General features: G+C 52.8%; 1 protein-coding gene across 1 annotated transcript in view; it reads right to left on the reverse strand.

Annotated features, from left to right (window-relative positions):
- The window catches only part of JARID2 (jumonji and AT-rich interaction domain containing 2), a 243,027-nt gene that overhangs the window by 14,703 nt on the left and 210,504 nt on the right, over positions 1-17,820 (reverse strand). Inside the window, exons 8-13 of the mRNA XM_081144435.1 lie at positions 10,792-11,893; positions 7,116-7,618; positions 3,760-3,852; positions 1,749-1,867; positions 1,598-1,668; positions 709-823 (exon numbers count right to left, since the gene is read on the reverse strand). Coding sequence (XP_081000561.1) covers positions 709-823; positions 1,598-1,668; positions 1,749-1,867; positions 3,760-3,852; positions 7,116-7,618; positions 10,792-11,893 — 2,003 coding nt within the window. The remainder of the gene's footprint in view (positions 1-708; positions 824-1,597; positions 1,669-1,748; positions 1,868-3,759; positions 3,853-7,115; positions 7,619-10,791; positions 11,894-17,820) is intronic.

The following is a 17,820-nucleotide window of genomic DNA, read 5'->3' on the forward strand; positions in this document are numbered from 1 at the left end:
ACGTGAAGCCAGTAGACTGTCAGATGACAAGACATCTGATTATTTGCAGTAATTTCCCATCTGCCACTATAAACAAAGGAACCAAAGAGCCAGCCACAGATCAGGCCTGGTTGGAGGTGACAATCAGGCTCATAGGTGGGCACTGAAGCAGGCCGCCTCTCACGGGACAGACAGACATGGGCAGGGGAGACAGTGTGTGTGTCTGGACACAGTAAGAACTCCATTTCCCATAAAATGACTCTCCCCTCAGCCATCAGGGGTTGGGAGACTCTGCTGCAGAGACACTGAAAACAACCGCCCACGGGGCCGGAGAGGGCCAGAGAGCAGAGTACCCTCACGGTTAGGGGCAGGCTGACGACATGGTCACCACCACCAGTCACTGTGACTCTCTTCCCATTTCTCATCCCTAGCATGAAACAAACACTTGGAAATCAACAAAAAATAATATCCTAGGAAAAAAATCAAATGGAAGCAGGCAACTGACAAAAAAAGAGGGAACATAAATGAGCACATGAAGAGGTAGTCAGCATCAGAACCATTTAAATATTCTCACCCCTCCCGTGGGGGTGGGAAACCCCAGCTGGGCAGCTCGGGCAGGGAGCTCCAGACTCTCAGAAAAGCAGCTCTCGAAGGCTCAGAGCTGGGAGGTGCCGAGAGGGCACCCACCCGCCTCGCCCCCGCCTCCCGGCCGCAGGGCCGCGTACTCACCAAATGCAGTCAGCACCAGTGTGTAAGTAGTCAATGTAGGGAAGGTGGTTTTGGTCTCGAGACCAGCATGAGGTAGAAAAGACCATGCCAATATTTAGCCAGGGAATTGTCACTCCTAGAACGTAAAGAGAGAAAGCGGCATTCTGAAGGATGGCAACGTCTCAGAGAAACCACCATCAGAAATCACTTCCTTCTCCCCAAATACAAAGAGAAAGAAACGGGATTCAAAACCAGACAGACAAACCCAGTGAGAAGGTACTTGCTCTTTCCTGCTTGCTATGCAGAAGCGAGGCCAAGATGGACACGGCACACACAGCAGTAAAAGAGCATCTCAATGCCTAAGTCGGGCAGCAAGATGCCCCAGGGAACATGACCATGAAGACTGCTGGCAAATAACCAGCAGCCATGGGCTGGACCCCAAGGCTGAGAACAGAGGTACCAGACCCGAACTAATGCTGGAGGCGGGAGCACAAAGCTGGGTCTGAAGAGTCCCTGAGTACTCGCCTCCACCTGGGTGTGCAGGTCCCAGCCCTCAGTGACACCTGGCTTTCCAAACACCTACAGAGAATCTATCACTCAGGAGCCTGCAGTAGTCCTAAGGAGTCAGGACTGCAGCTCCGAAAACACCAATTTCAAGGTGAAGAGCTGGCCACTAAGCACCTGCCCAGCTTCTAGAGGCTGTGATGTGGTCCACCTTTCCACATACTCACCAACTTCAATTCTGACCCTATTTCTCTCTTTCCTGCAAATCAGTGTCTTGAATATATATACTCTACTCATAATCCCCCCATCCCTTTCCGGCTATGCTTAAGAGAAACTGCCCAGCTCCAGTTCCCAGCAGGGTGACACTCATTCTGCAATCTGCCGAGGCAGGGACCCCAGGACTTACCAGGCACAGCACCGAGGTGACGCAGGATGGACCCTGTGTTATTGGGGAGGACGGTGAGGTTCCATCCATGCCTGCAGGAGAAGGGGGGGTGTCACAGGCTGGCGGAAAACCACCTCGTCCCCAGAATGTGGACAATGGAATCCCACTGTACCTTGAAAATGGTTCTGATTTTCCCACTGGGAATCCGCTGCCGTGCGTGTTGGTGTCCACCTTGCCGCAGTGCACGGCCACGTGGCAGTCCTTCTCCTCCACTAACCTCCAGTACTCTTGCTGTGGGGAGGAGGCAAGGGGCAGTCAGCCTCCGCTGCGCCTGGGCCACAGAGCACAGCTCAGCCTAACAACACGGGGACACTAGTGGATGATGAAGGAGCCCATCACAGGACAGTCTCCAAGAGAGCACTGAGTAGGACAGCAATGCTCAGTTGACCTCTGCACATAGATCCCAGAACTGAGAGCAGAGACCCCAACAGATACCTGCACACCCACATTCATGGGAGCAGTATTCACAGCAGCTAAAATGTGAAAGCAATCGTGTCAACAACAGGTGAATGGAGAAGCCAAAGGTGGAATGTCCACACTATGCCAAGAATAAATTCAACATCATCAAATGCCTGGATTCAGGAAGCAACAGTCTGGTTGAGGGGACTGGTGCCAGTCCCGGCCCTGCCACTGGTATATTAGGCTGACAGCAACTTCTGGTAGATTAACAAGGCTGTGGGGGAAGGGAGGGGACCCACCACTAGGTGAGGGCCACTCCGGTTGCTGAGCACTGGCCAAAGGAAGTCCTGGCCTTCTTTGAAGGACCCAGAAGCTAGACAGCCTCAGACAAAAAGTCTGAATTTTAGCAAACATTCCCATTGTGTTTAAATACTGTGTAACAACTAAAGCGAAAGCTGGACTTTCAGATGAATCCCAAGTAGGAAACTAAAATAAGCCCAGCTTTCCTCATGCTGTGGATGGCAATGAACCTGCACCTTCAAGATGCCACAAGGATGGATGTTGGGCAACAAAGGTCTCTTTCTCCAAAGAGCCACGTTCCTTTCTTTTGACGTCTCTACCACAAATGCCATAAGCACCTGTGATGGCCACACATGTCCCAGAATCGGGCTGGCTGACACTGTGGTTGATGAACATGGCCCTGGCTGGGCCACAGCTGGGGGATGGTGCAGGGTGTCTCAGGCAGCAGCCAGAGCCCAGAGTTGGGGCAGACTGTATATCAACAGAGACCCACGACCTAAAGGGATGCCTGCGGTGCTGCAGACACTGAATCCACCAAGCCGGGGAAGGGCTGATGAGGACTATTGGAAGCGCAGCACCACATGGCCCTGACGTAGGGGCCAGGTGTCCTGGTTTGGCCTAGACTGTCCTGCAAGTCCCACTCCTGGGGAAACTTGGTCACATCAGGATGGCTGGGCCCCTAGCGGCCAGCCTGGGTTTATGCAGAAGAGGTGGCATCCATCACTGAAGAGCACATGACGTGGTGCCTGTTAGACATCAAAAGACAAACTGCCCTCACACAACTTGCTCCCGCCCACAGCTGCCCTTAACAAGCGCTGCAAGTTTGGTTTCTTTCCCTGACAGGACCAAGTGCTGCCAAGGGCCCACCGATGTCAGCGTCTGGAAGTTCACAGCAGCTCAGCTGGGCCCTGGCCAAAGGGAGGTGACTAAAAGACCCGGTCTCAGTCCTGGAGCGCCTCACACAAAATCCCCCTAATTGGTCTGGGTACAGAGGTGCTCACTATCTTTCCAACCTCATACTAACTCAAAGAACAGAGCTGGCAGGAGCACGAAAATGGCACTCTGCCAATCCCACTAACTAAAACGGGAGAGGGCACAGCACAACTACGGTTTCAAGGAATCCCAAACATTCTCCTGCGTAACAGACACACAGGGAACGGGGAGGTGCGGCCAGCTGGGGTGGCGCCCGGCTCGCCCCGGCCTCCGTGTTTCTCCACCTCTGGCTGGGGTAAGTCAGGGACAAGCCAGGGGGAGGCTCACTCTCTTCGCTCTACCTTTTTTACTCTGAAGAAGTTTAGATGAGCAAGAGGTAAAACTTTTGGCTGCCCCAGTATCAGAAGACAAGCCAACCACTCAGGTCCCCTCAGGGCACAAGGCCCCAGGAGGTCACGCCCCAGCCTGCAAGCAGGAAGAGCTCAGCTCACCTCAATTTCAGCTGGTGCGGGCTCCTTGCTAAAGCACATGTTCATGATGTTTCTTGCTGTTCGATAAAACGTTGTTAAAGAAACAGACCTTCCCTGGAAAGAAAACAGAAACAGGGAGTCCAGCTTAAGCCTTAACCCACATCAGGCCAACCCCAGCCGCAGGCTCTGCCCACGCCTCCCCGCCGCTGGGGCGGGCAGCTTATGCTCGAGTTAGTGCAAGCAAAGGAGGCAGGAAAACTTTCTCGAAGCAGGCTCCTCGGTGCCAACAAGGGAATAAGGGGACACCATGCTCATGGCACCAGGAGCAGACAGACCCGGCATCTGGAGGGAGGGGGGCTGAGCACCAGGAGGCAGAGTCGGCAGCAGTGTTCACTTTCTGGAGAAATGGATACAATGCGGAGAGAGAAGAATTCCTCATATTAACCATGTAAGGAAATGATAAAGGTTGTGGGCCAGTGAAGAAACTAACAGCATTAAGATGGGCCCAGGAGAGAGGCCTGGGGGATCCTCAGAGAGAAACTTGGGGCGACTTCTACACCCTGAGTGCCCTCGCCACAAGAAAACCAGCCACACATGCAACCTCACTTCGTGGATCTGAGGGGGACAGAAGTAACCTGGTGACTGTCTTGCCAAAGTAGCCACTCGCTGTCCCACTCACACCTCCCCAGGGAGGCATGTAGTGGGCAGTGCCTTCCGATATCCAGCATCCCGCCCCCGCTGCCCGTTTCCCAGTAATATTCAAAATCACCTGCTCACGTTTATCACACAGCTCTCTGTTCTACTTTGGGAATCCCAGGTTAGATCCTATTTTAACCTATTCTACAGAATGGGTTTTGTTGTGCAAAGACAAGGTTGTAGAACTCATGCCTTTCAGTCTTTTTTGACCAGGTACATGTATCTCAATTACAGAAATACGTACTGAGCACCTATTGTGTACCAGGCCTAGTTCAAGGGGCTGCAGGTAGAGCAGTGCTCGAAACCAACACAACCCCTGGCTTTGCGGAGCTTCCTTTTGCCTGTGGATGGGAGCTGCAAGGAGGCGCTGAGTGCCCTGAGGAGCAGAAGGGACAGTAGTGAGAGGTTTCCCTAGGAGGTAACAGCTCTAGAGCATGGGGAAGTCTTTCTGCTGTAGGATAGTCCAAGCAGCCAGTGCGAAGGTTTTGGCATTTGCTATTGCTTTTCAGCTTTAGAACTGACTCCATGGGGCTCCCACTCAAAGAAAATACTCCCGTACATTCTGTTCACTACAAAATAAAAACCTGCCCTGGGGGTATGGCTCAGCTGGTTGGAGTGTTGTCCTGTGCACCAAAAGGTCACTAGTTTTATTCCTGGTCAGGGTGTGTACCGGAGGCAATTGATTGATGTTTCTCTCTCACATCCATGCCTCTCCCCATCCCCTTTCCTCTCTCTAAAACCAATTTTAAAACATTTTTTAAAAGTAAATAAAAACAAAAACCTAACAAGTAGGAGGGACCTAGTTTTGCACTAAGGCAGAGTGCCCAAAATTCAAGAGGACACCCAGCAAACACCAGTCAATGGCCCCAGGGTGCCCAAGGGCCTCGAGAACATGACTCGAGTGTCCCAGTGTGCACACCACAGTTGCTGAGCAGCACCCCGGCCACCAGATGCCCCACAGCCCAGCTCATAGGTTTTTGCAATGAAACCTAAAAATACCCATTACAAAACTGGCTTTCAAAAATATTCTTGCTTGGACCCAACTCACTCTCATAAAATTGGCCTTCTTAAATAAAAAGTAACAGAAGTAGAAAATATCTTATTTCATGTGCTGGCTATTCAGAGTCACGGGCTTTAATGAGCAGTTTCAGTGGAGGAGGCTCCTCAGGCACACATCCAGGAAACATAGCCCAAAGCACTCCTGAATTTACAGTCCACAGGCTACCTTCTCCCTTTTCATAAAACATTTAAAATGTGAAACAGAAGGAGGCCCTCAGCAAGCTGCGGGCAGCCATTCCCCACCCCCACCATCTCTGCAAGGCATCACGGGGAGGTGATGGAGACACTGAACCCTTCTGGGTCTAACGGTAGAAACCATTCCAGACAACCTCCTTCCAGAGAGCAAGGCAAGGCTAAAGCCCAACAGAAAAATAATGTGGCAGTGGATCCAGAGGTGCAACTTCCAAGCATAGACTCAACAAGGACAGATGCACAACTGGCACGAGTCCCAGGCTCCGTGTGTCTGTGATGGGCCCAGTGTCAGAGGTCCACATCAATTTAACCAGGCGGCACAGGCCAGGCGGCAATGGGAACCTGGGGAGTGTGGCTGGGGCGTGATAATCCACAGCAGAATTTCAACCTAGCAGAACCCCTCCCGCCACACACACCCCCCAACAGGCTCATGGGGTGGGAGCAGGGTTGTGAGCAAGGGCTGCCAGGACCTCACCACAGAACATTTCTGTCCTAGTAAACCCAGAACAGGGACCCCTGGGTGCAGCCCATGCACCTGTCAAAGCCCAGGTAACCCAGCAGAGGCCTCTCTTAGCTCTGCCCTGCGTGCCCACTCACCCTGAGAGGCAGGGGAGGGAGGTAGCCCCAAGCCTGGCTTTAGAATCAGCCAAACAGGAGGCCACGGTTACCATTGCTGAGCAAAGGCAGGCGGGCCACCAAGGGCAGTGCCCATGACTGCCTCGCTTCTCAGAGGAGCAAGTCTAGCGGGATGGCTGGTACTGCAATTAAGATCTGGCAGAACTGGGAACATGGCACATTTTGTTTCAGTTTGCTGGCTCTCCCTGCCTCCTCCCTCTGCAGAGCTTCAGGGGTGAGATGTGAGGTGGTAGCTCTATCAGGGCCTCTCTCCAAGGAAGGAACTGGCCAAGCTGGGCTGGGGGACGGTGGACTATGCAGGAAATAAATAAGGAGGCAAAGAAAACTAGCACTCCAACCGAGAGGGTCTGGGCCATCACTGTCCGAGAGCCCCCAGGCCTGACTGGGCAGCTCGAGTCCTCCAGGCTGAGATGGGGATGCTTTGGGGGGGGGGGGGGGGGGCTCAGAACAGTGGGTGGGGGAGGAGGAACTGCATCTGCATCTGCATCTGCATCCTGGGTATTGCATCCCTGGCACCTGGGTACACATTCTGCTCATTCATGAAAAAGGAAATCCAAGGCCTGAAGTGGGAAAGCAACTCAGCCCAGCGGGCAGTCAGTGCAGCTGGTCCGATGCCCCGAGGCTGGGTCCTGAGCACCCAGCTCCCTGCAGACACTTCTCTTTAGTACATTTCCCAGGGAAAATGGTCTGGTGGCTTCAGGCCCCAGAGCACATCACGGCGGCCGGCCCCTGCCCGGCGCCACCAGGCACCAGGGGGCCCCGCTCACCCGCTCCCGGCCCCACCGGGGCCCTACCTTATATATACACTTGTGGAAGTCGCTGAGAACGCCTCTGTCTTCCTCCTCCTCTCTCACCACTTCCTTTTCCTGAGCAAAGAGTCGCCGCCGGCCCGTCTTGAGCTGGGCCTGGCCCACTTCCTTGAGCTTGCTGCGAAAGCCGTTCCTGTGGGCCACGCCGTTGATGAGCCCGTTCTTGGGCTCGAAGCGGGGCAGGGGGTGGAACTTGTTGTAGTCGTGCTCCGTATGGCCCTCCAGGGGCCCCTTCCGCTTCTCCAGGATCTCCTTCTCCATCAGCACCTCCTTCTCCAGCCGCCTGTGCTCCTCGGGGGACAGGGAGTCATAGGACAGCAAGTACTGGCAGTAAGCCTCCTGGAGCTTGGCCAGCCGGTCCTGGGCAGTTTTGGGGATGCGCAGCATGTCCGCGAGTTTGTTCCATTTTTTGAGGTCAGTCACTTGCTGCATGCCGCCCATCTCGTTAATCAGCCGGAAAAAGCAGGCCAGGTCGAGCTCGCAGCCTCCTGGGATGGTGAGGGGAGAAAACACAGGGACGGTCAGTGAAAAAGACCATGAACAAGACTCTGTCATTCACCCGAATCCTCAGGTGCCCGTGTGTGCCAGGATGTGGTGGGGCTGTGGGGTCAGAACAGCCGACAATCATCTTTGATCTCCAGGGAGCTAGTCTGTGCAGACAGACCTTAAGATGATTTTGGGCACTAAGGGGATAAATAAAGCTGACTGAGGGGCTGGAGAGTAACAGGGGCTATGATCTTAGGTGGGATTACCAGGGAAAGCCTCCCAGAGGAGGTGACATTTAAGCAGAGGCCGATGGTAGGTGAGAGCTGGCATGGAAATCCATGGGGAGGAACATTCCAGTGTCCCCTCCAACAGGGGCAGCACGTACTGGTGTACGTCCTTCTAACACACCCGGACACAGGTGTAATGAGACCAGGAGCAGCAGCCCCATCCCTGGTGAAGGAAGAGCAGGGCCTGAGTGTGCGACTCAGCCACACCCATGTCCCAATGTCACCTGGAACATACACACACAGCAGGTGTTGTCCCACTGTCCCTAATACCCCCAACACACACACACACACACACACACACACACACACACACACACACACACACACACACACACACACACACACACACACACACACACACACACACACACACACACACACACACACACACACACACACACACACACACACACACACCCCCCCCCCCCCCCCCCCCCCCCCCCCCCCCCCCTGAGGTTATTTTCAATCCCACAGATTTCAAGGGAGACAGGCACTGTTCAGGAGGGCACCTGACACAGTCTGCCCTTCAATTTCCCCCATGGTGCACTCAGAGGGACTGCTGATTTCAGAAGGATGGAGGCAAGTTTTCACTACATCCCTTGATCAAGTTACAGAATTTGTAAAAATGCACGTCCACTCAAATATGCTGGAACGCCTGCACAGTGACGATCGAGACCAGGCGTGGGGAACCTTTTTCTGCCAAGGGCTATTTGGCTATGAAAAAAGCTAGACTTACTGAATTCCAAGTCCCACCTGCAATTGCCCTGTCACCCCAGTGGCCACAGTGGCTCTGATCACAGGTCCCACTAGAGGGGAGGCCAGCCATATTTTTGCCTTTTTCTCTGAGATTATCATCAATAGCACTTCAAAATTTACCGTTCTTGCAAATCCATTCAAGACTCCTCACTGCCACTATCAGCCTGTTCACAGGGCCACCATGCTGCTAACTAGCAAAGCACCTCCCTCACCTAGTCCGAGCTGACCCCACTCCTTGCAACAGCAGCCTCCCATCCACTGTTGGTGAATTCTGGCAAACTGCTTCAAAACTACTAAGTCCCACCCTAGTCAATTTGGCTCAGTGCTTAGAGTGTCCGCCCACAGACTGAAGGGTCCCGGGTTCGATTCCGGCCTTGGTCTCACACTCAATCCTGGGCCCTGGTCAGGGGTATGTGGGAGGCAACCAATCAGAGAGAGAGAGAGAGAGAATGTGTGTGTGTGTGTGTGTGTGTGTGTGTGTGTGGGCATCTCTCTCTCTCTCCCTCCCTCCCACTCTCTCTGAAAAGCAATGGAAAAAATGTCCTCAGGTGAGAATTTAAAAAAAAAAAATTAAAAAAACTATTCAGTCTCTTGCACTTTAAGACACCTGAGCTCAGACCCACACCCGAGGCCTCTGTGGGTAACGGGCAGGTCAGCACCCCTCTCACAGACAGTGACAATGCTTTACACTTGGGACAAAGAGCAGGAGCAGGAGCGCGTGCACACACACACACACACACACACACCGGTGACTGTACCTGACTCCTGCAGCTATGGGAGGGAGTCACGGTTAAAGAAATCCTACTCTGAACAAAAGGTGGCCAGCTGGCATCATGACATCACCACCTGAGCACTCCACCATCCCTAAAAGACCACCACTCGGGGTGGGTAGTGAGACTGGGGACATCTCACTACAGCTGGGAGGACCTGGTGCTGTTCTTAGTCAACCCAATGGCCGGAGTGCACACAGGGCACAACCAACACCAAGCTCCCGACACGCTCACCTGCTCAGCCCATTCCCACAGCCCCAGGTCACTGTCCATTGCAGGCCATCCCTGACAAGGGACCACAAACCAAGAATTCCTTCAAATTAAGTGATTCTCATGCAGGCATTAGCCTGGCAGGCACCTGCTGAGAGGAATAATGAAACCTTGTCTCACAAGGAATGCCATCTCACTGCCAATTCTTGACACTTAAATGGCTGTTAAATGTCTCCTTTTCTCCCAGCCTTTGAAAAATCAGGATCTCCAAAACGGAGGCAGGAGCACACAATTTCCTTTCATGGATCTAGAGCTGAAGGGAAGTGGGTGACCTTACCCAGCTGTCCTCAAAGGAAACCCAGTCCACAGAGCCCACTCAGCCCTAACAGAGCAAGCTAATCCTGGAGGTGCAGGGTCCCGGAGAGACACGGACAGGGAGCTTCAAGGCCTGTGAATGGATGCGGCTGGGGGCCCAGGGTCACTCAATGCCAATGCACACCCATTAGTCAGCAAGCTGAGCTCTGCAACCATCTGGCCAGAGCTGTGCCTCCTCTCGGGAGAAATGTGTGCGTCCCCTGACTTAGGGGCTCCATGAGGGCCAACCTGGCCCCACAGAAACAGAAGCTAAAGTAAAAATGAGGATAGAGAGACAAGGAGTAGACAGAAGATGGGCTGAGGTCTCCAAAAGCTCATGGGCTGAGCCCTAACCCCAGTGCCTCAGAATGCAACCTTATTTGGACAGAGGGTCCTTAAAAAGGCAAATTAAAGGGTGAGTCCTAACCCCTATGACTAGTGTCACCAGGCCAAGGGGAGAGGCCTCGGGGCGGCTGGCACCTTGATCTTGAACTTCCAGCCATGAGACTATGAGACAAGGACTTCCTGCAGTTTAAGCTCCCGAGTCTCTGGTACTTTGCCAGGGCAGCCAGCCCAGCAGAAGAATCCACACGGGCAGCATCCCATCGCCCTGGACCCTGCTCTAGCCCCTGCAGGAAGTAGGTGACTACCCCGCGGGAGAGCATGAGCCCCACTACCAGAAATGCCCAGGAGCGCCAGCTTCCCCCTGAGCAGCCAATGAGCCAGGGAAGTGCATCCTCCCGGGAAAAGGGAGAGAAGCTGGCATCACGGATGGCTAGTGGGCAGGGAGGGCCTTACCTATGAGCGGGAGCTCGTCCATGGTGATGCCCTGAGATCTGAGGTGCTTCTTGATGCAGGCCAGCCGCTGCACGTTGGGGCCCCAGCGTCGGCCCAGCTTGTGGATGTGCTGGATTTGCGTGACGAACCGCATCTCGTCGTTGAGCTTGCACTCAGGCCGCCAGTCCGGAGGGGGGATGACCCTGCACATGCCGTACTTCTCCACCTGAGCGCGCACCGACTCGATGTAGACGAGTGGGTCGTGGAACTCCTTGGCCGACGGCCTGAGCACGGGGATCTCGTCCATGGCCGCCCACCCGACCCGGCCGGCCCCCTTCTCGGGCTTGGCTGCCGCCTCCTGCGGCTTGTGCAAGGGCTCCGATTGCGAGGTAGAACGATTTTCACAGGAGGTGCCGTCCTTGCCGTGTGCTTGTCTACCCGGCGTGCTCCTCCCAGCCGCGGCCCGCTTCGGCCGGTTCCTCTCCAAGCTCCGCTCGGGCACTTCCTTCTTCACGTGTCCGTTCAGCAGAGCTCTCTCCGCCGGGGCCGGCGCCGGGGCCGGAGCAGGGGCAGAGGCCGGGACCGGGGCCGGAGCAGGGGCCGGGGCCGGGGCTAGGGCTGCCGCCACCTTCCTGCCAGGGGCTTCGGCAGAGCCGGCCACCCCTTTCATCTTCTTGGGGGGCGACTGCGGCTTCTCTGCCTGGTGTGCCTCTTCCAGTCTCCTCTTGGAATTCCGCAGCCCCTCCCGCAGTTGCCGCCCCCCCACCTCCTTAGTGCATGACTTTGGGTTCAACCTGCCACTGACCTTGAGGCCGTTGACGGCGGGCCCGGTGGACTTGGACGCCCCCCCGAGGGATAGCACCTGTTTGCGGGTTTTTGCATTGCTACTTTCAGTTTTCCCTGAGATTGTGTGGTTGACAGCTGAACTGGGCTTGTGGTGATTGGGTTTGGTTTCCTTGACCAGTTCTCTCTTGGCTTTGGTGTATGTGACAGTCCCCTTAGTCACCGTTGCAGTGTACTTCACAGTTTTGGACGGTGAAGGTCTGACTTCGCGCATCTTTTTGGCACTGGTTGCACTTGTACCCAGAGATGACATTCGAGTGACTCCGTTTACCTTCGAAACCTGGGAGGCAGCAGGAGAAGCAAAGGGCAAAAAAAGGAGAATTAGTACCTGCCAAGAAGGCAACCTCCACACACTGGTAACAGAGACAAGGGCTACCTGCAAAGGCAAACAAAATACATAGCCCTGAACTAAACTCTGGGTTTCAGAGTCTCTGCATGACTCCACACCCACCCTTCTTTTTCCTGGTGTCTTAACACCCATGTGTTCCCATGGCTCTTCCAGGAAATCAGATGTTTCACAATAAGGACCTTTCCACATGCCCGCCAATCACCTGTCACAGGTTAGGAGCATTTCCAACAGCAAGATCCTGCCCATTTGGGGGGGAAAAGAGCATGTACAATGTTCACCCTAGAGTAATGCAGGGGGTTAGGGGCACCAAACCCTACCCTCTGTAGCTAAAAATCTGTGGTAACTTTCTGACTTCCAAACACCCAGTCATCCCTCGGTACCTGCAGGGACTTGGTTCCAGGACCCCCATGAACAGCAAAATCAGTGGATGCTCGAGCCCCTTGAATAAAATGGCCTAGAACAATGCATGCAGCTGGCCCTCGCATCCAGACTCCCAAGAGCAGTTCAAAAATACTGTTTCCAACCTGAGGTTGGTTGAATCTGAGGATGTGAAAGCCAAGAATATGGAGGGGCAACTGTGTATTTACTGAAAAACAGCCATGAATAAGTGGGCAGTCCTAGTTCAAGCCGTGCTGCTCCAGAGTCAACTGTACGCGTGCGCACACATCCGTTCTAAGAAAAGACATGCTTGCTATTCTGTGTGCTCCCCTTAAAGCATAATTTGCCCGAAGAATTTAAAAATCTATGTGCTAAAAAAACAAAACAAAAATATTGTGGAAAAAAAGAACAACAGCCCTCATGGGGCCCAGCTTCACTGCAGACGTGTGGCCACTGGCTGCGGGCATCTGTCCATCTCGTCATGTTTGAGACCAGTCCCATGACCCCTTGCAGCTGTGCTGAATTCCAGGGCAGGGGGCAGGGGTGGGGTCCTACTTTCTCACCCTCAAAACTTCCACATCGTGTTCCAAGGGAACTGGGTGAACAAGCAGCTCTATGAAGGCCGCGTCACTGCACCGACACCACAGTAACTTCATCACACACACACGTCACCCTCATTTATAAAGAGGAGCCAGAGTAGAGTGATAGGGGTGAACACCAGAAATGCACTGACTTCCAAAGGATGAGGAAGGGTCTGTCCCAGCAGCTGCTGCTGCGCTGGCTGGTGTGGGGTAGACACTGAGTCACAGCTCTGCCTCTCAGTGACCTTTGACATGTCATTTAACACCGTGGGCATGAATTCTCATTTGCAAAATGAGTTAAAAACCCAGAACTCCAGGACTCTGTAAGTACCACAACCTCCTAAAGAGGCAGACCAAGTATCACACAAATCTTGCGGAACGCAGAGCAGAAACAGCAGCCCCCTTTCCTCACCAAGAACCAGAGGAGGAGGTGACGGTGGAGGAAGCCTGCACTTCCAAACAAGCTGAGGCCCAGAGCAGCTTTCTCCGCTCAACACCCAGTGCCCCGGGCGGTGCAGCTGCCTCACCCCAGGAGCTAGGGTCCCCAGTATGGGGCCTGACACTCAAGTAACCTCTGCTCTGTGCCTAGGCCTACCTCAGGAAGAGACAGAGGCTGCTTCAGTGGGGAACAAACACAAAGATCAAACTTTTCCACAGTGTCCAAATCAGTGGTTCCCACTGGGCCCCACCCCTGAGGTTCTTATCCAGTAGGTCTGGGATGGGCCCAAGGACCTGTATTTATAACGAAGTTCCAGGTGATGCTGAAGCTGATCTGGGAATGTGCTTTGAGAATCACTGAATCAAACTATCAGCAGAAAGTTCTGAAAACAGAAAAAGGAAAGAAGCCACTGAATATGCCACCAATTTTACGCAGTCAATGAAAGCCTCAGATTCTTGGTGTGAGACTGTTCCATGAGCGAGGCCTGGTGTTCAGTGAGCAGGTTTCTGGTGAGCCGCCTGGACCTATGAACTCAGTGAGGCACAGGCCCCACTGGAGGTGCAGGGAAGGCCCAGACATTACAGCCTGGATTCCCCCTGCTGACCACACAATAAAGCAGCAGGACTGATACGACCAGGTAGGAAAGAGAAGGGTCTGAAATCAAGAATGGAAAATTAAAAACAAAAAACTAGCAACCTGGCCACAGTAAATTAAAAACAAATTTGTAAAACAGGGAGGAAGGGCAAAGACAAATTTTCCATGGTGAAGTCTGGAATAGGAGGTATGGTGAGGAATGCAAATCTCTCTAAATTTTCATCATTCTTTCAAATCCTTCTATTGACTAAAAAACAAAACAAACCATTTAGAAAAACAAAAGCAAACAATAAAATGCTGCTGGCTCAGAGAGACTTTCCACCATCAAGACACTGGAAGGGCTCCAATCCCAGTAAGCAGAAGATGGGCCCCTTCAGGCCCTGCCTCCCTCTTCCTTTAATCATTTGGAGTCCAACTTGTTCCAGCTCCTCCCAGTCCACACTCAGGCAGACGGCACTGGACACCGGAACCTCTTAAACGAGGGGCGGAGCCCCTGTGAATATTGCCACCCCCACCAACACAGTGCAGCTGTCAGTCACATCTTGCACAGGTTTAGCATCAGTGCTTCTCAAACCTGGGATCCCGGAGAACCCCTGCAAGAGCCTAAAAGTACCCCTGACTCCACAGTCCAACCCTCTCTTCCCTCATTCTGATTTAACCAGTGAGGAGAGAGGGACCGGTGTTTGCAAGCCCTTGGATGGCTCAGTGTTCCCACAAACATTTTGCCCCTGCCCTTCCCCCACATCACTGTCACCTGTGGGAAGCCAGAGTCCCCACCTCTCAGATTCTACCTCAAAAGAGAGTTCAGGGCCCTTCCCAGAGGCACCTGACCTCTGGCTGGCTCGGTTACGGAGCAGGTACATTTTCTGCACGGTGGAATTCTGTGTATTTCACCACCGTCAACAGCAAAGAGATCACCTTTTTTGTTTACATGTTTCTGTAAACTTAAATACTGATCCCTGCCAAGAGGGGCAGCCAACTGCTTTGCTCTATCAGAAGAATGAGCTGCTCTATTCACTTCCTCCCCCACTGTCCTAACCGTCACCTTCCGAGGTACACACAGATCTTATACACCATGTCCACATGACAAGCTTCAAAACTAAATGTATCCCCTTCACGACCCATTAGAACAATGGACTTTAATTTAGAAGAAATAAACTGTGAAGACTAGAAAAGGCATGATTCAGTAACTGTATTCCTTCTTCCCACCCCACAGGCCACTGAGGGTGCCCGTGTTTCGTGACCATCCCTAGTGGCCACGATGCAGCTGACAAGCCAACCCCGGCATTGATCTGTCCCACCAGCTTTCCATGTGTCCTAAAGGTAGGGACAAAACAGAACCAACAACCCAGGACCCACAGATGCATATTCCTTGCCTTGTACTTGTCTCTAGGGGCCCAATGTTTAATTGGTACCACAGGAAACTTAGGAATGGAGGAAGGCATTGCTTTCCCTTGCCACTGAGGTCCCCCAACCACTGCTTATCAAATAGAACCAAACACCAACTTGGCCAGCTAACCATACGGGCTGGTATCACCGCTGCTGTCCTGAGCAAGTGCTCACATTGCACACGTGAGAGAGGGGTCATTTTAGTTCACTGGAAGATTAACACAGCGGTGGCTTACGGCAGAGCCCTCCCATGTGCAATGAAAACACTTTAACTTCACACGTCTTCTAGTGGCTCTTCCCTTGCTCTGGTATGGATTTCTGACTTTGCATCCTCCTGTCCCCAGCTCTCACCCAGCTATGCTGGAAGTGGGGCGATTGCAGTTTGTTCTCCTTGGCCCACCACCATCCACCTGTCACCTGTGGCTCAGGTTACCCCAGGCACATAGCAACCTGTCCGAGTTACAGAAGCCACAAATTCAACTGTCAAGCTCTTATTTCCCACTAGAGGGAGCCATCAAGTCAGGTGCCTCTGCCCACCCTTTCAGAAGGAAGGTGAGCAGCTAGGGAGCTCAGGAGAAACATGTTAGTTGGGAATGATCTCCTTGGGCTTTAAAACTTGAATTAAAAAACAAAACAGCCTAAAATAAGCAAAACTCTCCTGGACAGGCAGTGAGTTTTGGAAGGGGAGGGAAGGCCTGCTGATATGGCAGGCGCCTCGGTTAGAGAAAGGGCCTAAAGACCTAAGCTAATGAGCAGCAGGACAAGGAACCCGGTCAGCCCTACTCCAGGAAAGGAACCCCTGGGCTCTGCTGGCAGTCCCTGAATCTTACAGCACCTGCTCCCACTGCAGGCAACTTAACTGAGTTACAAATACGACTTGACCAACAAGCAATTCGAACCACCAGCCTAAGCTGATGATACAGTGAGACCTCATCTTGATGGTTTCAAAATTATCCTTTCATTTCTCACAATATCCTTGTGTGAGTTGACATAATTGGCTCCAAGAGAACACCAGGGCCCAGAAAAGTTAAGTATCACATCTTAAGTCCCAGAGAGGGTCATGGTCAAAGCCAAACTACAAGTAGGAGCCCTGGGCCATCCCATCTGGGTTCACTGGGGGGCAGGCACAGTCAGGAAATCCCCAGACCACTGGCACAGTTACACTCCACTGCAAAGACACTAACCACAACAAAGCAAGCAAGCCAGGCTCTTGCACTTCCTCAAATGGCAAGGGTCTGCTCTGTAAGGAGCACCCGGAATTCTCCTCCAGTGCTAAGGCCACCCATGCATCCCATGGAGGAAGGGGCAGGGCGATCTCAGGGCAAGGGGCACCTTCTGCTCCCCCTTCAAACCTTACTTCCATTGGTGCAAATCCCTCATTGGTCACAAAGGGAAGTTAACTGACACCAGAGGTTTACTCAGTCCAGCCTCAGACACACACAAGTGAAAGAGAAAGTGAGTGTGTTTATGATTCCACATGAATATAAAATCACATATCGGTTCCTTACAAGCTCTTTGTCCTGCCCTGCAAGGGTCCTCGCCTTCTCTGGGTCCCTCTTTCATTGTCCTCAGTCATAAGCAAAGCATCTGTGGGAGAGTCTGCACAAGTGCCTGTCAGATCATCAGCTTTGGAAATGGAACGGAGATCATTCTTCAACAACACAGAGACCAAGGGGACGGTGCGCCCTGTTCTTTGAGCCTCTCAATCCTGAAAACGGGGCACCCAGAGCCTGGGGAGCCAACTCCATAATCACATCACGATGCTCAGTTATTCCCTCTAAGAAAATGAGAACGTTTAAAATACACTAAAACCACTTGCTTAGTCTCAAGATAGCACTGCAAAGGGTGATGTGGGTACCTGAGGACTTTGGGAACACACACAGGAGGATCCCTGCCTCATCCACCCCACCCGAATTGAAGAGCAGAATAGTATTTAAAAGCTACAGGTTAACACTAATAACATGTAAGTACACACACCCCTATGTACATGTATGAATATAGTCACATAAAAGAAAAATATTCCTAACATCATCAAGAATGAGAAAAGACCACAGGTAAAGAGAAACTCAACAAGGAGGAATTCCTCTCTCCCAACACCACAGTGGCGGTGTCTCAGCTGCTCAGGACCACTGCCAGCCAAGAAACCTCTCCAGGCCACCCAGACCTCGCCCTGAACCAATCCTTAAAGACAGTCTCCCGTCTACTCTAGGGGAAAATCTAACTCTATGTGATACAGTTCTCAACTTGGGCTCATCTCTGATCCCCGGGCTCCCTGACTTTACAACAGTGAGAATAGGAGCAGAGGGGTCAATGAAATGCCCCCGGGAATGGGCGAGACAGCCCTTCTTGCACTGCCTCTGGGCACCTGCCTTCATCCCAACCATCTCCTCCCCAGGGTCCTGAGAGATCACTGTGTAAAGACGTAGACACTGTGACAGCAGCAATGGCTGAGCCCTGAGGCCATTCTTTAGTTTCCC

This window comes from Miniopterus schreibersii, assembly GCF_964146895.1.
Source record: "Miniopterus schreibersii genome assembly, chromosome: 8".
NCBI lineage: Eukaryota > Metazoa > Chordata > Mammalia > Chiroptera > Miniopteridae > Miniopterus > Miniopterus schreibersii.